The 25,839-nt window shown below is 41.9% G+C and overlaps 1 protein-coding gene across 1 annotated transcript; it reads right to left on the minus strand.

The window, feature by feature from the left end:
• Positions 1–1,243: 1,243 nt before the first annotated feature.
• On the minus strand, positions 1,244–4,083 carry LOC122707446 (PRAME family member 8-like). The gene is made up of 3 exons (XM_043922914.1): positions 3,797–4,083; positions 2,780–3,352; positions 1,244–1,766 (listed from the first exon to the last, which is right to left on the minus strand). The coding sequence occupies exons 1-3, from the start codon at positions 4,081–4,083 to the stop codon at positions 1,244–1,246; spliced, it is 1,383 nt and encodes a 460-aa protein (XP_043778849.1).
• Between the last annotated feature and the right edge of the window lie 21,756 nt (positions 4,084–25,839).

Consider the following 25,839-nt stretch of genomic DNA (forward strand, 5'->3'; position numbering starts at 1 on the left):
AGGCAGAGAATAAATGATACAGGGAATTCAACTGAACAAGGGGTAGTGCCTCTAATGGACACAGTGGTCAACAATCAGCTGCACCCTAGTGGTCACTCAGGAGAACCTGAGAAATACAGTATCTTACCACAGGCCGGGAGGTCACATAAGCCCACAGGTTGTGTTTTGTTACACAACCTGGCATCTGATGTCAAAACATGCTGTTATAGTCTTCCGTAATAGAGAGAGACAGGAGATTTTATGGAAATAAAAAGACAATTTCTCATTAATATAATGTAACCCTTGAAAGACTATAATTTTTAATGAAGTATAGAAACACTGAAACCATGTTATATGACTCCATGATTTTAGTATTTTGCAAAAGGAAATTAATGTAATTTCCCTGGTCAATAGATTAATTCAAGAAGGATCATTATCCACCATGGGTAATAGGTCAGCAAGGAGAAGTTTAGCTTATCTGCAGTGTGGATGACACCTTCCAGAATTGGGAGCCATGCCTTTTTCAGTAAAACCCTTTCCACCCCCACAAGAAGGTCAATAACTGAAAGTTATGGAGAGACCAGGACAACTGAGAGGACTGCTCATATCCAGGGTCATGGCCTGAGTCAGCAGTGTGAGACCTGCCTGGGGTCTTCACTTGATTGACTCATTGGCCACTGAGTACATTTCTCTCTGTGTATACTACCCCACTGAACAGTTCCAGAAGTAAGCAAGGAGGTAAGAGATGCACCAGGTTGAATAAGGACCTGGTGGGAATGGTAAGGTTTTGGATCATAGATAACCCAGTGCATTAAAAAAAAAAAAAATCAATGTCTGGAGTTTCCCTGATATGAAATGAAAAATCAGGAAAAATACATCATAAACAGCAGCAATCCATTTACAATGAGGGACTCTTTAATTCTGACCATTTCTTTATAGCCATCTACCCAGGGATAACACCAACATGTGAATCTCAAGCTCAAATACGCCTAAGGAAATGTGGGTTCTTAGTTCTGACCCTACAAGCATTCCTATTCCAGGGAGACAGTATTTCCCTCTGCAATCCTGCTTCCCTGCAGGATCACCTTTCCTTTTCACATTGACATTGAGCAGATGTCTGAAACCATGGCTCTATTTTCCTTTCACGATGTATCTTGTCCTAGATTTCAGTTTCCAAGTGCTCAGAAGAAAGCTTTCCATCAATGCTATGGACTAAGCAAGGGTATTACCACCGTATATCATGGGCTCAGGATGATAGAATGTGTTATCTCCGCAGGGTGGACAGGGGCGTGAAGATAATCCAGATGGTCCTGGGATGTCCCAAGTCCTCCAGGATCTCAAGCAGTTCAGTCTGACACTGGGCAAGTCTCCTGGGTTGGAGGATTCCATCAGAGCTGAAACTTTCCTGAGGGGCAGGGTATAGCTCTTTACTTAACCTGGGCAGCCCGGAGGTGTGTCGCAGGAGCTTTTCCATGATGGCCATGGAGAGGAGGTTCCCACGCAGACTGAAGGACATGAGTTGGAAACAGCGGCTCAAGATATGCAGAATGGATTCCAAGTGGAAGTCCCTGATCCCACATTGCTCTAAGTACAACTCCTGGAGGGTGGCTGAAACTTTCTCCAGCAGAGCTGGCAGGAGCTCAGGACTGGAGTAGGTCATGGTGACCCCACTCAGATACAGGCCCTTTAGCTGACTGATGTTTGGGCTCTGGGACAGATGGGTCAGGTCTGAATCTGTAAGCAGGCAGCGAGTAATCCCAAGGTTGTCCAAGGGGGTCATCAGGCACCTGGGGAGAAAGAGAGGAATTAAGTATCGGAAACTGAGGTGGAAGTTGATTGCAAGTTGACAGACAAGTGATCTGCCCAAGCCCAGGTTTGAACAGATTATCTGATAAAGATTAATACCCAGAAAGGCCAATATCATTGCAGCCAGTCATTTCACCTTTTCTCTGTGACCAGGTCAAGTACATAGAGTCTGAAAACCTCTCTCTCCTCATTACTCAAGCAGAGAAAAATGTTCTCTGCTTCCTTATGAAGAGGAATGAAGATAATGCAAGGGACTAGAACAAACTCAGAGGAGAGGTTGACATCGTGCCTCAATCACGATTGGACATCACTGAAAGTTAATAGTAAGAGATATACTTAAAATGCTTCCTACCCAGGCTGCCTTCTGAACACGCTCTGGCCCCAGACATCCATCTCAGGCAGGTGAGGCTTCTAGGTGACTTGCATAGAGGACAAACCTGGGCAAAATCCCACAGCATCCACAGAGGATGCCAGCCCGTGGGGCTCACTTATATCCCTGCTTTATCTGCAAACCATCTTCCAATTTTTATGATGCCGTTGACACCTGCCCTATTACCATAATCTCCAGAATCATGCATTTCCCATATATTATTTACCATATCTGGAGCAAAAAACATCCTTTTACAGACAGGGAATTTGAGATAGGCTCATCCTGGTCAGAAAGCTGGAGAACACAGAGCTTCAGTTTAGGAACACTCAAGACTGGTGGAGTTGTCCGTGTTCAATGCCCTCTTCCCTTACCTATTTTCCTAAGTCACCTAGAAAAGATATCTCTTCTTAAGAAGAAAGCAAATAACCATCCCCTAGATTCTAGCTCCTAGTCTATAGTTTCCAGCACAGTGTCCCTTTCCAGAGCCTCTCTCCCAGTTTGGACCCCTACCTAGATTTGGGTGGTTATGTGATACCATAGTTCACAATGGAGCAGCAAAGGGGACAGTACATTTGATAATCTAGTGTTGGGTTCACTGTTACTTGGTCAGTGATGCACACTCACCTGAGCATCTGGTCCAGGCAGCCTTTGAGGTAGAAGGGGGATTCCAGATGGAGATCCCGGAGGTGGTGCAGCCTTAGGAACTGAGAAGTAATTTTGACCATGTGGTGCTCCTCCTGTTCCTCGGGATCAGGTAGGTTGATGTGGGAGATGAGGAGTCTCTGCAAATTGCTCATCTGGCCCAGGAGAGGAGCAAACATGGCCAGGGTGGACAGATGCCAGCTGCGATTCACGTATACCTCCTGGATACAGTCCAGCTGCACCATGCTCAGGACCCTCATAATTTTATCCATGGAAAATGAAAGAATCCTCAGCCTCTTGCAGCACAGGTGTATGGACGCTTTCCTCTGCTCCACCCATCTCATAAGGCAAGTGAGAAATCCATCCATGCTCCTTTCCTTGAGGTGAAGTTCTATGAACACCTCGAAGGGAGCCAAGAGTTTCTCAGTGCTCGACCTGTCCTCGGCCCCTGGTGCCACTGAAAAGCTTGAGGACACATGGACACTGGATCCAGACCACATTCTCCAGAAATCCTGGCCAGTATTCCTTAAGTCCAGCACACGTAGTTTGCATCTCCTGTGGGGGAACAACGGATTGTCAGTGATGGTTTTAATAATATCCACACAAAATTTAGGCAACACTCTGACTTCCCACATGAGTTTTTACTTCAAATTCCCATCATCACGTGCTGCCTTGTCCTCCTCTCCCCTCTCTGCTTCACCTTCCTCCATCTTTTCCCCTTCCATTTTCCTTAGCTTTCTACTTCTAGTGGCCTTAGACATCCCTGGGGAGGGGGGCGGGGAGGCTGGGACTTGTCCTTTCAGATTTCCTTGCATCTTAGCCACTCCTACACTGCTGGAGGGCATTCCCCAAAGTGAGCTCAGCAATGGCCAAGTCTCTGTGTTTCTTCATTGGCATCATCAGAAGTCACTGGCCCATCCAGGTGCCATCTACTTTCCCATCTTCAGCTGTCTGTTTGGGATTGCCCACATCCTATCAGATTACCTGCATCCAACTCACCTTGGACGATCCTTCTGTGTGAGCAGGACATCAAGTCCCTCGAGCACTGCTTGTAATGTTACCACATGAGGCATCTGCATCAGGCCCCCCAGAGGCAGGCGGACAAAGGGCCAGGCTTGAACCAAGGCCTTTAAGGTCTTTCTGTGCCTTCCACAGAATGCTTCCATGAAGAGTGGGGGGAAGAGCTCGATGGGCAGATACTCCAGAGCAGAAATGGCCAAGGCCTCATTTGTTAGTAGGCTCTTCCCTGCCAGGTTCAGGAGTCTCAGGGGGTTCCTGACACTCATCATGAATCTGCTCCTAAAGGAATCCTGTAAGAACTTGCAGAGAAGAAGGCATCTTTCTCAGGTAAGCATGAACAACACTTCATCTGTCTCCCCACCCTTCAGAGGAACCGACTCATAGCTAAAGTCTCTGCTCTGACAATTGAGAAGAGCCTTAGTTTTGCAAATATTCTCTCTGGGCTTAGTGGGCACAGTGGCATAGCTCTATCCCTAGGGGCACCAGAACAAACATTCCTTAAGGACCAAGAAGAAAGAAACCCAACCACTGGTCTGTTCATTTCCATTCACTGCTTAATCATGTTTCATTGGGGAGTGGTACCAAGACCTGAAGGTTAAGATCCATCCTTTTTTGGGGGAAAACGTTTAAATCATCACTTAGAGCCTTAAAACTATGGGAATAAGAGCACTGTGTAGCCCAGTACAGCCTCTATCCTCAGTTCCCACAGGTAACGGGCTGAGAAAGATGAAACAGACTCCTTAAATGAATGCCACTTGCACAAACTGAATATTTTTAATGTCAGTAAATAAAATTTCAAAAATATAGATTTTTTATCCTCCAATTAAAACAATTTAATTAAAAATTAGACATTTTCATTAAAAAATAAAATCTTGTTGGTTAAGATATTTTGAAATGATATAAAGGAAAGTACATATAAAAATATTTGGGATTGAGGCAAAATTACACTTAGAGGTAAAACCAAAGGCTTACATGTATACATCTGAAAAGAAAGAAATCTCCCTGACACCACTGCTGCGTGCCACCAGTGGAAACCTGCTGACCATAGGTAAGATGAGGGGTCTTTTTCTGAGGTCTGTAACTTACCAGCTCTGCTGGGGTTGGCACGGTGCTCAGAGGTCAGATCTGGTGCAGAAGCCACCAAATAGCTTGGAGAAGACAGGCAGCGAATCCAGAGAAAGAAGTTTCTGCACCTCTTCTTTGATTCCTCAGATTTTTATAGGCCTTTCTAATCACATGTTCCCCCTGTCCAACTGCTACCATCCAATCAGAAAATGATGCCTGATTAGATTTTCAAATGTCCATTAGGTAAATCCTAATTGGATCTTTGCCTATAATCAGATGACTTGATTGAATCAGATATTCACTCAGGAGGGATACATGGGGGGAGGAGAGTCAAAGGCTCAACCATGGATTCACTCTGTGAACACTGATTAAGTTCTTCTAATTGGGTCACTGGGGCTTCCCAGGTGGCTCAGTGGCAAAGAATCCAAGCAGGAGACTCAGGTTCCATCCCTGGGTTGGGAAGATCCCCTGAAGAAGGAAATGGCAACCCAGTATTCTTGCCTGAAAAATCCCGTGGACAGAGGATCCTGGTGGGCTAGAGTCCATGGGGTCACAAAAGAGTCAGACACAGCTTAGCGACTAACCAACAAACACATCAAGTTGTGACTTTTGTTTTACATTGGAAACAGCAGATCATGAACCTATTAAAGGGAAGTGCAATTGGAAATGTGCTTGGTTTTCTGGGCTTAAGTCAGGACTTCTCTGTAATAGCTGGCTCAAACTCACAGTAAGGAGCAAGGGTGGGAACTAGGCAGTGTGGAGGGGGTCACTCCTAAAGGGACCCTGTGAATGACCCAAACAGAATAAAATACGTTTTGTCTGTTTTTTTTTTCTTTTTTCCTCTTGGGGAGGAGGAAGACTAAAGGACTTCTGGTGGGGTTTAGAAATTAAAAAGGAAACTGTTACATTTGAGAGTGTTTCTTTCCATAAAGATGGGATCAGCAGAGAAAACTGACATGAAAAGATTAAATCTGAGAATGTGAGCATAGGGGGAGTTGTGAGTCCTGGGAAACTAGACATTTCCAAGACTGAGAGACACTGATGGTGGGCCCTACGGACTGTTTGAGAACTTACCGAGAGGAGCTAAGTGAAATAGTTAACTTGCTCCTAACCATGTCCTTCTTGTAGCAACTGCTTGCTTTTGTTGTTGTTGTTCAGTTGCTCAGTCATGTCCGACTCTTTGCTACCCCAGGGACTGCAGCATGCCAGGCTTCCCTGTCCATCACCAACTCCCGAAGCTTACTCAAATACATGTCCACCCAGTCGATGATGCCACCAACCATCTTATCCTCTGTTATCCCCTTCTCCTCCTGACTTCATTCTTTCCCAGCATTAGGGTCTTTTCCAGGGAGTCTGCTCTTCCCATGAGGTGGCCAATATATTGGAGCTTTAGGTTCAGCATCAATTTTCCAATGAATATTCAGGGTTGATTTCCTTTAGGATTGACTTCTTGGATCTCCTTGCAGTCCATGGGACTCTCAAACATCTCCAACACCACAGTTTGGAAGAATCAATTCTTTGGTGCTCAGCCTTCTTTATGATCCAACTCTCACATCCATACATGACTACTGGAAAAATTATAGCTTTGACTATAGGGACTTTGTCAGCAAAGTAATGTCTCTGCTTTTTAATATGCTGTCTAGGTTGGTCATAGCTTTTCTTCCAAGGAGCAAGCAAGCTCTTTTACTTTCATAGCTGCAGTCAGAATCTCAATGATTTTGTGGCCCATGGAAATAAAGTTTGGGCTTCCCTCATAGCTGGACTTCCCTCATAGCTGCAGGCAAGTAAAGAACCTGCCTGCCATGCAGGAGACCCGGGTTCCATTCCTGGGTCAGGAAGATCCCCTGAAAAAGGAAATGGTAACCCAGTCCAGCATTCTTGCCTAGAGAATCCCATGGACTGAGGAGCCTGGCAGGCAAAAGTCAGACATGACTTATTGACTGAACCACCACCACTGTTTCCATTGTTTTCCCATCTATTTGCCATGAAGTGATGGGACTAGATGCCATGATCTTCATTATTTGAACGTTGACCTTTAAGCTTTTTCACTCCGTTCTTTCACCTTTATCAAGAGGCTCATTATTTCCTGTTTGCTTTCGGTAGAAAGCATAAAGGTGGTGTCATCTGCACATCTGAGGTTATTTCTATTTCCCCCAGGAATCTTAATTCCAGCTTGTGCTTCATCCAGTCTGGCATTTCACATGAGGTACTCTGCTTAGAAGTTAAATAATAAGGGTGACAATATATTATATACAGGGTGGCAGCTGCTACCAATATGCATTTTCTTTTAGGTTCTTCCCACGTGGCACTAGTGGCAAAGAACCCACTTGTCAGTACAGGAGATGAAAGAGACCTGGTTTCGATCCCAGGTTGAGAAGATCCCTGGAGAAGGGAATGGCAACCCACTCCAGTATTCTTGCCTGGAGAATCTCACCGACAGAGGAGCCTGGTGGGCTACAGTCCATAGGGTCGCAAAGAGTTGGACACGACCGAAACGATGTAGCACACACATGCAGATCAGCACGCACAGAAGTTACTCTTAGATGGCAATTTGCTCCAGCCATTTCCTTTGGTCTTGGTAGCCAAACCATAATCCTATACGCTTTTTTCCAAGTGTATTTTGATAATTCTATTTCTTCTAAATTAGATAAATTCAACAAAAATTCTGACCAAAGTGATGCTATTCCCCACAAAATAAAATTCTGCTCTTCTCCTCATAGTATGCATTGTTCACAAATACCAACACCTTTCCCTACAAAATTCAGATGCTCTCTCTCCATATATGTATATTAATGATATGCTATGTACAGGGAAGACTCCCACCCCGGGCTGCATCTCACAGAGATTTTTCGCAGGTTCAGGATGCAGAGGAAACAAGACTCTCTACCCCCAAAGAAACCTCCATGCCTTTCTTTCCTCCATTCACTGAGATATCCAAGTAATTTAGTTATAAGGCAACCAAAGAAAGCTAGGGGTTTTATTTTATTCATTCATTAATTTATTTTTGGCTGCACTGGGTCTTCATGGCTGTACCATTCTAGTTGCAGTGAGCAGGGGCTACTCTTTGTTGGAGTGCTCTGGCTTCTCATTGCAGTGGCTTCTCTTGTTTCAGAGCACAGGCTCTAAGGCACAAAACTGTCAGTAGTTGTGGCACATGGGCTGAGTTGCCTGGGAGCATGTGGAATCTCCCCAACCAGGGATCAAATCCATGTCACCTGCCTTGGCAGACAGACACTTGTCTACTGAAATATCAGGAAAATCCAAGACTATGAGTTTTGAATTGTGTTCTCCACCTTGGTATCCTTCCAAAGGATTCCTTTCACCATATTCCTACCACGGATATAAGTAGCCTTTGCATAAAGTAAGCTTAAATTGGATTGTACTCATTAGACATTTTAACTGCCAGGCGACCAAAAGCCTTTATTAATGACCTTCCATACAGTGACTTAGTAACAATGATAATCATGAACATCTCTGTTTACTGGACACAGACTGGATGAGCAAGAGTGTCAGCACTTCTTACCCACTAGCACAAGTAAGCTTCATAGGAAATGTAAAGTTCACTCCTCTTTTCCAAAGTTTTGCTTGGTGGATTCAGGGCTGGGCTTGGGAGAGGAAGTTGTGACATCCATGCTATGAATAACTAGTAGATTCACTCAGTTGAAAGGTTCAGAAGGCCCCCTGAGTTGTCAGACAACCTAAGCTGTTAGGATGGACTGACTGACAGACTTCACGTGATGTCACTGAAAATGAGGAAATAGCAGAGTCCAAGCTGAGGATGTTTGTATGAGAGTCCAGCTTCTGTGAGATCCTAGGAGGTAGAAGTAGTCCAAGTGTTGGAGTATTCTAGAAACTATAAGAGCCCAGCCCTCTCCCTTCCCCTTGAGTAGAGTGTTACACCCTCTGTTCACCTCCACACAGAGCCTGTTTGCTCAGGAGACATACTCTGTGTCAAGGAGAAGGGAGCCTATGTGTACAGAGGTACCATCTTTCCTCCCCGAGTTCTGGGCCAGTAGGACTCCCAGAGTCTGGTGAGGGGCCCAGGTGTAGCATTTCTGTCATCTTGGTTGCTTCTCCTCATGGTCTTATTTGTTGCACAGGTCAGAGCAGCCCCTTGAGCCCATCAGGGAGTTGTTCTGTCCTGATTCTCCAGTCACAGGATCCCAAGTGAGATTCCAAAACATCTGCTTCTGGCGCCCTGCTCTGGTGTTTAGAATGTTTCTTTCTGTTCATCCAGTTCCCTCTCCCAGCATAAGCCAGCTCAGAGCCCTCTCTCTCTGCAGCCTACCAACATCTCCTCTCCTAGAACCTGGAGCATGGCTACAATGTTGAGACACCCTTCCACCGAAACCAGCAGTAATCCCAGAAATCATCTCAAATTCCTCTGAGTTATTTGGAGTTTTATGACCAACCCCAAGGCATAGTCAGTTTGCACTGCTGTGTGAACAGTTTGCACTACTCTTCTGGATCCATTAGGCACCCAAGAATGCTGGAGACAACTCCCCCCGGGTTACAGAGGAGGACCCTCACTCCTCTGCTCTTCCTAGAGGTTACAGCTTTTAGGAGACCCTTGGGACCAGTTCCCTGCAGAGGCCCTCCCCTCTGTGGCTCTCTTGTTCCAGCACTGGAGCTGACAAAGTTTTTCTCAGGTCCAATAAGTCTTTTACTCTCCCAACTCAGATCTCTTCTTGCCCTGAAATGTCTTGCCCTTTGTGCTTTTTTAAAAGGCCAGGTGTCTGGGTTGGTGGTCCTTGCCCCCTGCAGTGCTCAACAGGCTCTGGTCCCCACTTTAGAGCCATTACAATCTTGCTGTAAACAAGGAGCTGTTTCTTTTTCAGTCCAATCACTCAGTCGTGTCCAACTCTTTGCCACCCCAGTGGACTGCAGCACGCCAGGCTTCCCTGTCCATCACTAACTCCCAGAGCTTACTCAAACTCATGTCCATCGAGTCAGTGATGCCATCCAACCATCTCATCCTCTGTCGTCCCTTTCTCCTCCCACCTTCAATTTTTCTCAGCATCAGGGTCTTTCCAGTGAGTCAGTTCTTTGCATCAGTTGGCCAAATTTTTGGAGCTTCAGCATCAGAACTTCTGATGAGTATTCAGGACTGATTTCCTTTAGATTGGACAGGTTGGATCTCCTTTCAGTCCAAGGGACTCTCAAGAGTCTTCTCCAACACCACAGTTCAAAGGCATCAATTCTTCAGCACTCAGCTTTCTTTATAGTCCAACTCTCACATCCATACATGACTACTGGAGAAACCATAGCTTTGACCCTTGTCAGCAAATAATGTCTCTGCTTTTTAATATGCTGTCTAGGTTTATCATAGCTTTTCTTCCAAGGAGCAAGCAAGCTCTTTTACTTTCATGGCTGTAGTCACCATCTGCAGTGATTTTGGAGCCCAAGAAAAGAAAATCTGTCACTGTTTCCAGTCTTTCCCCATCTATTTGCCATGAAGTGATGGGACTAGATGCCATGATCTTATTTTCCTGAATGCTGAGTTTTCTAAAATCAACATGAATCAGCCAGAGATGTACATATATTCCCTCCCTTTTCAGCCTCCCTCTCATCACTCTCCCCATCCCACCCCTCTTGGTTGATACAGAGCCCCTATTTGCATTTCCTGAGCCATACAGCAAATTCCCATTGGCTATCTCTTTTACACATGGTAATGTAAGTTTCCATGTTACTCTTTCCATACATCTCTCCCTCTCCTCTCCCCATGTCCATAAGTCTGTTCTCTATCTGTGTTTCTCCATTGCTGCCCTGTAAATAAATTCTTCAGTACCATATTTCTAGATTCCATATATGTGCATTAGAATGCAATATTTATCTTTCTCTTTCTGACTCACTTCACTCTGTATAATAGGTTCTAGGTTCATCTGCCTCATCAGAACTGACTCAAATGCATTCCTTTTTATGGCTGATTAATATTCCATTGTGTATATGTACCAGAACTTCTTTATCCATTCATCTCTTGATGGGCATCTAGGTTGCTTCCATGTTCTAGCTATTGTAAATAGTGCTGCAATGAACAATGGGATACATGTGTCTCCTTCAATTTTGGTTTCCTCAGGGCATATGCCTAGGAGTGGGATTACCGGTCATATGGTGGTTTTATTCCTAGTGTTTTAAGGAATCTCCATACCATCTTCCATAGTGTCTGTGTCAATTTACATTCCCACCAACAGTGCAAGAGCATTCCCTTTTCTCCATACCCTCTCCAGCAATTCTGACCAGTGTGAGGTGACTGAAATCTCATTGTAGTTTTGATTTGCATTTCTCTAACAATGAGAGATGTTGAGCATCTTTTCATGTGTTTATTAGCCATATGTCTGTCTTCCTTGGAGAAATGTCCTTTAGGTCTTTCCCCGACTTTTTGATTGGGTTGTTTGTTTTTCTGGTATTGAGTTGTATGAGCTGCTTGTATATTTTGGAAATTAATTCTTTGTCAGTTGTTTCATTTGCTATTATTTTCTCCCATTCTGAGGTCTGTCTTTCACTTTGCTTATAGTTTCATTTGCTGTGCAAAAACTTTTAAGCTTAATCAGGTCCCACTTGTCTACTTTTGTTTTTATTTCCATTACTCTAGGAGGTGGGTCATAGAGGATCTTGCTTTGATTTACGTCATTAAGTGTTCTGCCTATGTTTTCCTCTAAAGAGTTTTATAGCTTCTGGTCTACATTTAGGTCTTTAATCCATTTTCAGTTTATCTTTGTGTATGGTGTTAGAAGTGTTCTACTTTCATTCTTTTACATGTAGCTATCCAATTTTCCCAGCAGCATTTATGGAAGAGGCTGTCTTTGCCCCATTGTATGTTCTTGCCTCTTTGGCCAAAAATAAGCTACCGATAGGTGCATGGGCTTATTTCTAGGCTTTCTATCTTGTTCCATTGGTCTATATTTCTGTTTTTGTGCCAGTACCATACTGTCTTGATGACTTTAGCTTTGTAGTAAAATCTGAATCAAGAAGGTTGATTCCTCCAGCTCCATTCTTCTTTCTCAAGACTGCTTTGGCTATTCTGGGTCTTTTGTGTTTCCAAATGAATTGTGAAATTCTTTATTCTAGTTCTGTGAAAAATGCCATTGGTAATTTGATAGGGATCACATTGAATCTGCAGATTGTATTTGGTAGTACAGTCATTTTCACAATATTGATTCTTCCTACTCAGGGACATGGAATATCTCTTCATCTGTTTATGTCATCTTTGATTTCTTTCATCAGTGTCTTATAATTTTCTGTGTAGAGTTCTTTTGTCTCCTTGGGTAAGTTTATTCCTAGATATTTAATTCTTTTTGTTGCAATGGTGAATGGGACTGATTCTTTAATTGCTCTTTCTGATTTTTTATTGTTAGTATATGGAAATGAAAGTGAGTTCTGTGTATTGATTTTGTATCCTGCAACTTTGCTAAATTCACTGATCAGCTCTAGTAATTTTCTGATACTATCTTTGGACTTTTCTATGTGCAGTATCATGTCACCTGCAAACAATGAGAGCTTTACTTCCTTTCCAATCTGGATTTCTTTTATTTCTTTTTCTTCTCTGATTGCTGTAACTAAGACTTCCAAAACCAAGTTGAATTATAGTGGTGAGAGTGGACATCCTTGTCTTATTAGTGATCTTAGAGGGAACGCTTGAAGTTTTTCACTATTGAAAATAAAGCTTGCTGTAAACTTATCATATATGGCCTTTACTATATTGAGGCAGGTTTCTGCTATTTCCATTTTTTGAAGAGTTTTCATCATAAATGGGTGCTGAATTTTGTCAAAGGCTTTTCTACATCTATTGAGATGATCATAACGCTTTTATCTTTCAACTTGTTAATATGGTGTATCACATTGATTGATTTGCATATATTGAAGAATCCTTGCATCCCTATAATAAACCAAACTTGATCATGGCGCATGAACTTTTTGATCTGTTGCTGAATTCTGTTTGCTAAGATTTTGTTGAGGATTTTTGCATCTATGTTCATCAGTGATATTGGCCTGTAGTTGTCTTTTTTTGTGTTGTCTTTGGATTTGCTGTCAGGGTGATGGTGGCCTCATAGAATGAGTTTGGAAGTGTTCCTTCCTCTGCAATTTTTTGAAAGAGTTTTAGAAGGATAGGAATTAGCTCTTCTCTAAATGTTTGATAGAATTCTCCTGTGAAGCCATCTGGTCCCGGGCTTTTGTTTTTTGGGAGATTTTTTAAAATCATAGCTTCAATTTCAGTGCTTATAATTTGGTTGTTCATAATGTATATTTCTTCCTGGTTCAGTCTTGAAAGATTGAACTTTTCTAAGAATCTGTCCATTTCTTTCAGGTTATCCATTTTATTACCATATAGTTGTTCATAATAGTCTCTTCTAATCCTTTGTGCTTCTGCATGATCTGTTGTAATCTTTCCTTTTTCATTTCTGATTTTGTTGATTTGATGCTTTTCTTTTTTTCTTGATGAGTCTGGCTAAAGGTTTGTCGAATTTCTTTATCTTCTCAAAGAACCAGCTTTTAGTTTTAGTTTTCTTTACTATGATTTCCTTTATTTCTTTTTCCTTTATTTCTGCTCGTATCTTTATGATTTCTTTCCTTCTACTAATTTTGGTGGGGTTTTTCTTTGTTGTTGTTGTTCTTTTTCCAGTTGTTTTAGGTGTAAAGTTATGTCATCTATTCAAAGTTTTTCTGTTTTCTTGAAATAGGATTTTATTGTTATAAGCTTCCCCCTTAGAACTGCTTTTGCTGCATCTCATAGGTTTTGAGTTGTCGTGTTTTCATTGTCATTTGCTTCTAGAAATTTTTAAATTTCCCTTTTGATTTCTTCAGTAACCTGTTGGTTATTTAGAAATGCATTGTTTAATCTCCATGTGTTTGTGTTTCTTACAATTTTTTTTCTTGTAATTGATATCTAGTCTCATAGAGTTGTGGTCGGAGAAGATGCTTGATACAATTTCAATTTTCTTAAATTTACTGAGGTTTGATTTGTGAACCAAGATGTGGTCTGTCCTGAAGAATGTTCCATGCACACTTGAGAAGGTGTATTCTTCTGCGTTTGGATAGAATGTCCTGAAGCTATCAACGAGAGCTCTTTCGTGTAATGTATCATTTAAGTTTTGTGTTTCCTTATTAATTTTCTGTTTTGATGATCTGTCCATTGATGTGAGAGGGGTGTTAAAATCTCCTACTATTATTTTGTTACTGTCAAATTCTCCTTTTATGTCTATTAGTGTTTGTCTTATGTATTGAGGTGCTCCTATGCTAGGTGCATAGGAGTTTATAATTGTTATGTCTTCCTCTTGGATTGATTTCTTGATCATTCTGTAGTGTCCTTCCTTATCTCTTGTATTCTTCTTTATTTTAAGGTCTATTTTGTCTGATATGGGGATTGCTACTCCAGCTTTCTTTTGCTTCCCATGTGCATGAAATATATCTTTCCATCCTCTCAGTTTCAGTCTATATGTGTCTTTAGGTCTGAAGTGGGTTTCTTGTAGACAGCATATATATGGATCTTGTTTTTGTATCCATTTAGCCAGTCTGTGTTTTGATTGGAGAATTTAATCCAATTACATTTACAGTAATTATGGTTAAATATGTTTCTATTGCCATTTTCTTTAATTGTTTGGGATTGATTTTGTAGATTTTTTTTTCTTCTCTTGTTTTTCTTGACTATTTAAGCCCCTTTAGCAGTTGTTGTAAAGTTGGTTTGGTGGTACTGAATTCTCGTAACTTTTGCTTTTCTGAAAAATTTTTTATTTCTCCATCAATTTTGAATGAGAGTCTTGCTGGGTAGTGTGATCTCGGTTGTATATTTTTCCCTTTCAGTACTTTAAATATATCCTGCCATTCCCTTCTGGCCTGCAGAGTTTCTGCTGAAAGGACAACTGCTAAACGTATGGGGTTTCCCTTGTATGTTATTTGCTGCTTTTCCTTTGCTGCTTTTAATATTCTTTCTTTGTGTTTAGTCTTTGCTAGTTTGATCAGTATGCCTTGGTGTGTTTCTCCTTCAGTTTATCCTGTATGGAACTCTTTGTGCCTCTTGGACTTGACTGGACTATTTCCTTTTCCATTTTGGGGAAATTTTCAACTATAATCTCTTCAAAAACATTCTCATACCCTTTGTTTTTTTCTTCTTCTTCTGCAACCCCTATAATTTGAATGTTGGTGCATTTGATATTGTCCCAGAGGTCTCTGAGACTATTCTCAGTTCTTTTCATTCTTTCTACTTCATTCTGCTCTTCAGAAGTGATTTCCACCATTTTATCTTCCAGCTCACTGATTTGTTCTTCTGCTTCAGATATTCTATTGATTCCTTCTAGAGCATTTTTAATTTTGGTAATTGTGTTTGTCTCTGCATGTTTAGTTTTTAATTATTCTAGATCTTTGCTAATTGATTCTTGCATTTTCTCCATTTTACTTTCAAGGTTTTTGATCATCTTTACTATCATTATTCTGAATTCTTTTTCAGTAGTTTGCCTATTTCCCCCTCATTTATGTGGATTTCTGTGTTTCTAGTTTGTTCCTTCATTTGTGTAGTATTTCTCTGCCTTTAAATTATCTTTTTCAAACTTACTGTGCTTGAGGTCTCCTTTTCCCAGGCTTCAGTGTTGAATTCTATTTTCCTTTTGGTTTCAGCTCTCCTAAGGTTGGTCCAGTGGTTTGTGTAAGCTTTGTATAGAGTGAGATTTGTGCTGATTTTTTTTTTTTTTTTTTGGTATGTTTCTCTGTTTTTCCTCTGATGGGCAAGGCTGAGTGAGGGGGTTATCCTGTCTTCTTATGACTAGGTTTGTATTTTTGCTTTGTTTGTTTGTTGTTTAGATAAGGCATCCTGCACAGTGTGCTACCGGCAGTTGGGTGCTTGGATGCAGGTTCTTGTATTCACGTACGTTTACTTTGTGTGAGTTCTCACTGTCTGATACTCCCTACGCTTAGTTCTCTGGTAATCTAGGGTCTTGGAGTCAGTGCTTCCACTCTAAAGGCTCAGGGCTAGATTTCTGTTCAGGAGCGAAGATCCCACAAGTGATTTGTTGTGGCATTTAGTGAGATTAAAACGAATAGCCAAAAATGAGAAACCAAAGATGAACCCCAGACAAGTGGCAGTTACAAAATCAGGCACATAGTAATTAAAATAATGGAATGTACACATATACATATACACTCATAGCAAAGTCAAAACAGTCCAACAAAAATAACGTACAGTAGATTGACCGAGTGAACAAAGGAAATCAAACATTATATTTACCATTTAAGAACAAAACTAACTAAAGCACAAACTGGAAAACAAAACTAAAGTGAGGTGCGACATGGGGAATAAAGCAATGAAAACAAAACTAACAAACATGTTGAGAGGAAAAGAAAGAAAGTAAAGGAAGAAAGAAAGAATAGACATGCAAAGTTAAATAGAGGTAGATGAAGATTTATATACATTAAAGGTTACCTGAAAGGTGAAAAATAGTAGGAAAGGCAAACAAAGGAATAAATACAGAAAAAATATAATAGGTTAAAAAAATTAAAATTATTAAAAAGAGAAAAAGAAAAAGGAAGAGAAAGAAAAATATGGATAAAAGGAAAACTCCACAGAACTGCAAAAATCCAATGTAAAGGCAGAAGTTTGTAACAACAATAAAAGTGTGACTGAATATACACACATACATACATACCATAAGAGAAATGAAAACAGTCCAACAAGAATATAGTACAATAGATTGACCCAGCAAACAAAGGTAACCAAAAATTATATCTACCAGTTAAGAACAAAAGTAACCAAAGCACAAACCAGAAAACAAAACTAAAGCAAGGTGTCAATTGGGGAATAAAGTAATGAAAATAAAACTAACAAATGTGCTAGGAGGGAAGGAAAGAAAGTAAAGAATGAATGCATATGCAAAGTTAAACAGAGTTAGATATAAAGATTTATACACACAAAAGATTAACTGCAAGGGGAAAAGAACAGTAGGAAAAGCAAACAAAGGAATAGATGTAAAAAAAAATAAAAAGAAGTTTAAAAAATTAAAAGCTACTACTAAGGTACATATACACAATGGAATATTACTCAGTCATTAAAAATAATATATTTGAATCAGTTCTAATGAGGTGGATGAAACTGGAGCCCATTATACAGAGTGAAGTAAGCCAGAAAGATAAACACCAATACAGTATACTAATGCATACGTATGGAATTTAGAAAGATGGTAATGATAACCCCATATGCAAGACAGAAAAAGAGCCACAGTTGTATAGAACAAACTTTTGGACTCTGTGGGAGAAGATGAGGGTGGGATGATCTTAGAGAATAGCAATGAAACATGCATATTATCAATTGTGAAACCTATTGCCAGTCGGGGTTAGATGCATGAGAAAAGTGCTCAGGACTGGTGCACTGGGATGACCCAGGGGGATGGGGTGGGGAGGGACATGAGCAGGGGGTTCAGGATAGGGAACACATGTAAATCCATGGCTGATTCATGTGAATATATGGCAAAAACCACTACAATATTGTAAAGTAATTAGCCTCCAACTAATATAAATAAATGAAAAAAAATAATAAAAAAAAAGAGAGAGAGAGAAAAGAGATAAAATAAGAAAACTCCACAGAACCGCAAAAGCCCAATGTAGAGGCAGAGGTTTATAATAACAATAAAAATGTGACTGAGAAAAAAAGAAAAAAATGTTCAAAAGCTTAATTAGATTTCATAGTGCCAAGAAAATGGACAACTATGTCAGAGAGCTGCGGAAAAGGGATTTTAAAAAAGAAAAAGAAAAAAAGTCCAAAAGAATGTACAGAACAAGTCAAAACCTAAGAACAATAAATATTGTTCTTGAGTCACTGCTGTCAGAGTCCTTTCCCTCCCTGGGAGTCACAGCCCACCTTAACTTCCTAGGATGCCCTCCAACACTGTGTTGATCTCTGGGCCTGCTATGGGGACAGCTCAGATTCTAATCTGGTTCTATTCCTGTGTGTTCTTGCCTCCAATGTCCACAGCTATCGGAACTAGTGTGTTTTCTTTTGTGGGATCTCTCAATGTCCTTTTATACATTCCTTAGACAGAGTCTGCCTAGCTGATCATGTGAATTTAATCTACAGCTTGCATAGCTGGTGGGAAGGTTTTAGGTCTTCTTCCTTAGCCACACTGCCCCTGGGTTTCAACTGTGGTTTTATTTCCACCTCTGCATGTGGGTTTGCTCCTGGTGCTGCCCTGGAAGACTTGGGTTTGCCTCTGTGTGGGCCAGGTGTGGAGGTGGTGCAGCTTCTTGGGTCGCATGGGTTCTGGCAGCACCAGGTACTCAGGGGAGTTGGCAGCTAGGGAAGCAGGAAATATAGTGTTCTAGAAGGCTGTGGCAACCAGTATTGGCCCATACACTCCAGGATGCTTGCCTGGAGAACCCCCCTGACAGAGAAGCCTTGTAGGCCACAGTCTACAAGGTCGCAAAGAGCTGGACACCACCAAAGGGACCCCACATTCATGAATACAAGATTTTTTTGCCTGTGGCAGCTTTGCCCCAGTGAGAGTTGAGCATGAAGGGAGTGCAGCTGCTTGGCTTGCAGGGAGCCTGTCAGTGTCAAGTGTGCAGGGACATAGATTGCCTCCTCTGCAGGGTTTATGGCCCTCTCAGAGTCTTTTTTCGAGCCTCTTGTAGCTGGTGACCAGAAGTCCTCTTTTGCCAGTTTTTCTCTGTAGCTCTGGTATCCGCTCAGGCACTCAGATCAGGCACTTAATGGAGCACCCTGGGTGGGGTCCTGCTCTGTAGTTCAGCGTGTCAGGCGTTTGATGGGCCAGCCTCGCTATTGTTCAACTCTGGATGCTGGCATGTGGGGAGAGACAGGCTATGCTGATGGCTCCACCCACTACATATGACTCAGCAGTATTGCCTTGCTTCTATGGCTGCCTGGCTTTCCCCCATAGGCATTTCCCACCACAATCTCCTCCCTCACAGCCCCTCGATCTGAGTCTCCAGTCAACAGCAGCCCTTGTCTTGCTATTGTTCCATAAACCCTAAACTCCAGCTCCCAGCCGCCATGCCTGCTAGGAGACCGGAGTCCCTGTCTGGGGTATGCATGGCTGTGGCAAGGCCTGTTTGATTCTCATTCCATTTAGGTTGCCACAGATCAACTGCTTCACTCTCCCCCTTAAATGTTTTTTCTCTGACTCAGACAATTGCCCTGATGTGGGGATTGAACTCCTGCTTCAGTTACCCCACCCACCGAGGACAAGTCCAGTCCTACTAACACTCTTGTTTTCCCCCTAGTTCCTTCATCCTACTGAGTTTTGCATCATTCTTTATATTCTTTTCCACTGGGCAGGTACTCCTGTCCGCTCTCAGCTGGTGTTCTGCATGCACTTCTGTGTCTGAAAGTGTATTCTTGATGTATCCGTGTAGAGAGATGTACTCCACGTCCACTTACTTCTCTGCCATCTTATTCTCTCCCAATCTCAATTCTTAATTTATTCTTTTTCCTTTCCTTCTGTTAACTATAAGTTTTCTTTCCACATCTGTGACTCTATTTCTGTTGTGTAAATTAGTTCATTTGTACCATTTTTAAAAGGTCCCACATATAGGCAATATCATATGATATTTTTCTTTTTCTCTGGCTTACTCAGCATGACAATATGTGGATCCATCCATGTTGCTGCAACTGATATTATTTCATTGTTTTTTTATAACCGACTAACAATAAAGATCAACATTCAGAAAACTATGATCATGGCATCTGGTCCCATCACTTCATGGGAAATAGATGGGGAAGCAGTGGAAGTAGTGTCAGACTTTACTTTTTTGGGCTCCAAAAAAACTGCAGATGGTGATTGCAGCCATGAAATTAAAAGATGCTTACTCCTTGGAAGGAAAGCTATGACCAACCTAGATAGCATATTAAAAAGCAGAGACATTACTTTGCCAACAAAGGTCTGTCTAGTCAAGGCTATGGTTTTTCCAGTGGTCATGTATGGATGTGAGAGTTGGACTGTGAAGAAAGCTGAGTGCCGAAAAATTGATGCCTTTGAACTGTGGGGTTGGAGAAGACTCTTGAGAGTCCCTTGGACTGCAAGGAGATTCAACCAGTCCATCCGGACAGAGATCAGTCCTGGGTGTTCATTGGAAGAACTGATGCTGAAGCTGAAACTCCAATACTCTGGCCACCTCTTGCGAAGAGGTGACTCATTGGAAAAGACCCTGATGCTGGGAGGGATTGGGGGCAGGAGGAGAAGGGGACAACAGAGTATGAGATGGCTGGATGGCATTGCTGACTCAATGGACATGAGTTTGAGTAAACTCCGGGAGTTTGTGATGGACAGGGAGGCCTGACGTGCAGCGATTCATGGGGTTGCGAAGAGGTGGACACGACTGAGAGACTGAACTGAACTGAACTGAACATTGCATTGTATATTTGTACCATATCTTCTTTATCTATTCCTCTGTTGATGAACACCTAGGTTGCTACTGTGTCTTGGTTTTGGTAAACAGTGGTACAATGAACATTGTGGTGGATTATGTAATAGTTTTTCCCAGTATATGTCCAGGGGGATTGCTGGATCATATAGTAGCTCTATTTTGAGCTTTTTAAGGAACCGCCATACTGTGCTCCATAGTGATTGAACCAATTTACATTCCCACCAACAGTGTAGGAGGGTTCCCTTTTCTTCACACCTCTCTAGCATTTATTACCTGTAGATATTTTTATGATGGTATTCTGATGATGTGAGGTGATACCTCATTGTAGTTTTGATTTACATTTCTTCAGTAATTAGTGATGCTGAGCATCTTTTCATGTGCTTTTTGGCCATCTATATGTCATATTTGAAGAAGTTCCTTTTGAGATCTTCTGCACATTTTATGATTGAGTAGTTCAGTTTTTTTTCTTTTATATATATATATAATATATATATATATTATATATATATATATATGTTCAGCTGCATGAGCTTTTTGTACATTTTAGAGATTAATCCTTTGCTGGTTGCTTCATTTGCAAACATCTTCTCCCTTTCTGTGTGTTGTCTTTCTGCTTTGGTTCCCTTGCTATGCAAGAACTTTTAAGTTTAATTAGGTCCTATCTGTTTATTTTTGTTTTACTTTCATTACTCACCAAGTGAATCTAAAAAGATCTTGCTGCTATTTGTGTCAGAGGGTGTTGTGTTGCTTTCCTCCAAGAGTTTTATAGTAGCCAGGCTTGCATTTATGGTATCTGGGCTTCCCTGGTAGCTTCCCTGGTAGTTGGTAAAAAATGTCGGTAGTGCAGAAAACCCAGGTTCGATCTCTGGGTCAGTAAGATCCTCTGGAGAAGGAAATGGCAACCCACTCCAGTATTCTTGCCTGGGAAACCCCACAGAAAAAGGAGCCTGGTGTGCTGCAGTCCACGGGTCACAAAGACTTGGGCACGACTGAAAGACAAACACTTTTGACCCTAACACCTTGCACTTAACCTTTAGTTCTTTAATCCACTTTGAATTTATTTTTGTGTTTGATGTTAGTGAGTGCTTGAATTTTATTCTTTCTATGCTGTCCAGTTTTCCCAGCACCACTTATTGAAGAGAGTGTCTTTTATTCCATTGTATATTCTTGCTTTCTTTGCCATAGATTAGGTGACCATTGATGCATGGGTTTATCACTGGACTTTCTATACTGCTTCATTGTGCTATGTGTCTGTCTTTGGGTCAGTGCTACAATGTTTTGATTACTGTAGCTTTGTTGTAATGTCTGAAGTCAAGGAGCCAGATGTGTACAACTCCATTTTTCTTTCTCAAGGTTGCTTTGTTTATTCATGGCCTTTTTTGTTTCCACACAAATTATAAAATTTTTGTTTCTAAATCTGTGAAAACTGTGATTGATAATTTGATAGGGATTACACTGAATCTATAGATTGCTTTGGGTAGCATAATCATTTGACAATACTGACTCTTCCAAAAAAGTCCATGGTCTCTCTCTGCATCTGTTTGTGTTGTCGTTGACTCTTTTCATCAGTATCTTACAGTTTTCTGAGTACAGGTCTTCTGCCTCCTTATATAGGTTTCTTCCTAGCTATTTTTATGCAGTGTTAAATGGGATAGATTCCATAATTTTTTTTCTGATATTCAATTGTTAATGTATAGGAATGCAACAGATTTCTGTGTATTAATTTTGTATCCTCCAGTATTTCTAAATTCACTGATGAGTTCTAGTTGTTATCTGGTAGCAGCTTTAGGAATGAGTATGTATATATCATGTCATATGCAAACAGTGAGAGTTTCACTCTGTCTTTTACAAACTGGATTTCTTTTTCTTCACTGACTGCCATAGCTAGGACTTCCAAAACTATGTCAATAAGAGTCAGAGTGCACATCCTTGCCTTCTTCCTGAGAATTGAGGAAATGTTTTCAGTTTTTCACCATTAAGAATGATATTTGCTTGAGTTTGTCATATATTTCTTTTATTGCGCTGAGGTAAATTCCCATTAGGCCCACAATTCTGAGAGCTTTTATCAAACAGTAAAAAGGTGGCAGTTGTTAACTTCTATTTACTTTTCAATATTACTGATTTGAGTCCATGGTTTTTCTTACTGAGTGTGGTTAAATATTTACGTTTCATTTATCTTTGCATTTTTATCATAACGGGGTACAGAGTTTTGTGAAAACATTGTTAGATATCCATTGAGATGATAATATTTTTATTTCTTTTAGTAAGTTAATGTAGAATGTCACATTGATTGATATGCATATATTGAAGAACCATTGCATCCCTGGGGTGATTCCTGCTTGATGACAATGTATGATCCTTTGATTGCTATGTTGGTTTCTATTATATCCGTGAGTATTTTGTTGAGGATGTTTCTGCCTATGATGATCACTGGTGCATGTGCTTAGTCACTGAGATAAGTCTGACTCTTTGAAATCCAAGGAACATCTGGATTAGAAACAGCCCCTGTCTACAAACCTATTGTCTATCAGCTATACCTGGAATTTTCCCACCCTGGCCACATTTGCTCCTTTCCTGGGTGAGATGAGTCACTTGCAGAGACTCTGTCTCTCCCACGTTCACATGTCTGCCTTCAAGAAGCAGGAGCGCGATCACGTGTTGCACGTTCCCTCCCAGTTCTGGAGGCTGGGCCACCTCCGGGATCTCCATCTGGAGTCCCCTTCCTTCCTTGAAGGCTGCCTGGACCAGATGCTCAGCTGAGTGTGGACTGCTGGCTAGGTAAGAGTAAACACAACATTAGAACATCCAAAGCACGTCTCTCACGTTTCTCTCTCCTAGGTGCGGTGGCCCACAAGCAGGCAAATCAAGGGAGGGGATTAAATGGACAGAGTCGTTCCTGTGAGGAGGCAGAGGGTAGTATGTGGGATGTGCGCATCCCAGAGTTGGTAATTTCCTCCTACCTTGGAGGCATCTATGTGAAAATGGTCAACATAGGTAAGCGACCAGGACACTGAAGTGGGGAAGCGACATCAGATCAAAGCATCCCTGAAGAGAAGCTCTGTGCGCCCAAGGTCGCTGCCCTCAGTGAACCTGTTGTAAATCCCCTGCCTGTAAGAGACGGTTTGGGGCTCGAAAGTTGGCTCCTTATGCACGTCTTCCTAGAGCCTCACCTGGCCAGAGATGTAGGATCTGGAGCTCCACCTCCGGCTGAAGGAAGCCTTACCCGAAACCACTGTTAGATCTCCTCTCCCCACACTAATATTCAGTGATGCCCACACTTGAAGGAGATGCTCTATGGCTCCCCTCACGGCATGTTCTTGGGATTCCATGGTCTTCACTCATCCTCAGAAGGAGGTGGAGTGTGTTGTGCTCCGCTTGATAGATGAGGAGAGAGTGTCTTTGAGATCCTGTGAAGGGACTCGGTGCCACAGGGAGGCTGACAGCGCTCAGACTAGAATGAGGCGGGGAAAATCAGCGGGTTGACCCTCAATGGATGGTCAGACTAACGTTCGTCTGTGTAGAGACCTTTTGTCTATCAGCTGTGCGCAACCTGGCACCCGGTTCCAAAAGCAAATTGTTTGGTCTCACCCCAGGTGCTTGAAGTTCCCCTTGGACAGCCTGTCAATAACCAAGTGCTGGCTTACAGAATCAGACTTGACCCACCTGTGCCAGAGCCCAGACATCAGTCAGCTAAAGAGCCTGGATCTGAGCAGTGTCACCATGACTGACTTTCGGCCCGAGCTCCTCCAAGTTCTGCTGGAGAAAGTCGCAGCCACCATGCAGGAACTGGACTTCGATGTGTGTCGGATCATTGACTCCCAGCTGGAGGCCTTCCTGCCTGCCCTGAGCCGCTGCTCCCGGCTCAGGTCCTTCAGCCTGTGTGGGAACCTCCTGTCCACAGCCGGCATGGAGAAGCTGCTGCGACACACCGCTGTGCTGCCCTGTTTAAGGCAAGAGCATTATCCTGCCCCTCAGGAGACTTACAGACCTCGGGGTGTTCTCCTGGAAGCGAGACTTGCCCAGCTTCGGGCTCAGCTGTTGGAGATTCTGAGAGACTTGGGACGTCCCAGGATCACCTGGATTAGCCTCAGCCCCTGTCCTCGCTGTGGGGAGGCTGTATGCCATCACATGGAGCCCATCGTATACAGCTGTCCTGCCCCTGCCTAGGGGGTTGCCTCTATCAGAAGCTTTCTGCTGAGCACCTTGAAATGTAAATAGAGAACTTGGGGACATCATGAAGGTAACACAGACCCAGGGTTTCAGATATCTGTTCAAGGCGAATGGGAAAAGGAAATGTGTTAGGAAGGCGGTGGGTGACAGTGGCACTGGGGCAAGATTGCAGGGGGGAATGATAGACTCTGGGAGGGGATGGGACTTTCATGCACATGAGCTTTTAGAATCTGATACAGTGAGAAAACATTTAAAATCTATAGAGAAATTTTAGTGAGTACAAGGTTTTTTTTAGTCTGTGATTGATAGTATCCTAAATATTTGAACAATCTAAATTTATATAAACAGGCAAGAGGCAAATTGTGGACCATTCTTATTCTTAAATACTATAGCTCTGCTAATACAAATGAGGACAGAGGTTTAAAGACCTGGCTTTAAAATTTTTCTTAAAAGAAGACAATCAAAGCTACATGAAAACACATTTTCTATAAGAGAAGATGAATCCAGCCATTTCCACATGCACATACAATGTACAGAACGTCCGGAAAAATTCACAGGAGATACACTAAATAGAACCCTCTGGAGAGGGGCCTGGGATGAAGAGGAATTTCAGGAAGAAGCTTGTTCTGTCTGTATTATTGGGATGTTTTGTGTTGAGGATATTTTGCTGTATTACTTGGCCGAAGCCAGCACTAGTGAGGAAAACAAATGGGAAGCTTTTCTCCATGTACAGTTTACACGTACAAATGTAATGACCACAGAAGCACAAGTGTTATTTCTTCCAAATGCAACTTACTTAAACTATTGGTAGCCAACTAACAATGAGCTTCCCAAAATTTACATTTTAGTGAATGATAACATTTGTCTATAAACTGATGATAAAGATTTCCATGAATCATGAAGTGTAAGCATTTACTGCCACAATGGAGTCAGTGTTCAGCTGTGGGACCACAGGGTAATACAGACCCGGTCCCTGCCCTATGGGACAATCTCTGTCTAAGAGATGAGATTGAAAGGAAAAAAGCAAAAACTGTAACCCATGCCCTCATCCAGAAATCTCACTCCTTGATATCCACCCAAATGAGTTGAAATCTTATGTCTATACCAAACATGCACACAGAGGCTTATTGTTGCTTTATTCAGAATTACCAAAACTTGCAAGCGACCAAGATGTCCTTCAAGAGGTGAATGAATAAGCTGCAATATATACAGAATATGAAAAGACATGGAGGAAACTTAAATGTCTATTACTAAGTGAAAGAAGTCAATCTGAAAAGGTTACTTACTGTATGATTTCAATTATATTATATTTTGGGGAAGGTGAAAGTCTGGGGACAGCAAAAAGGTCAGTGGTTGCCAGGGCTCGGGGCGGGGGGGCGGGGGAGGGATGAGTAGCCAGAGCCAAGAGGGTTTCTGGGCAGTGA

Source organism: Cervus elaphus, chromosome 14 (assembly GCF_910594005.1).
Source record: "Cervus elaphus chromosome 14, mCerEla1.1, whole genome shotgun sequence".
In the NCBI taxonomy this organism is placed as follows: Eukaryota; Metazoa; Chordata; class Mammalia; order Artiodactyla; family Cervidae; genus Cervus; species Cervus elaphus.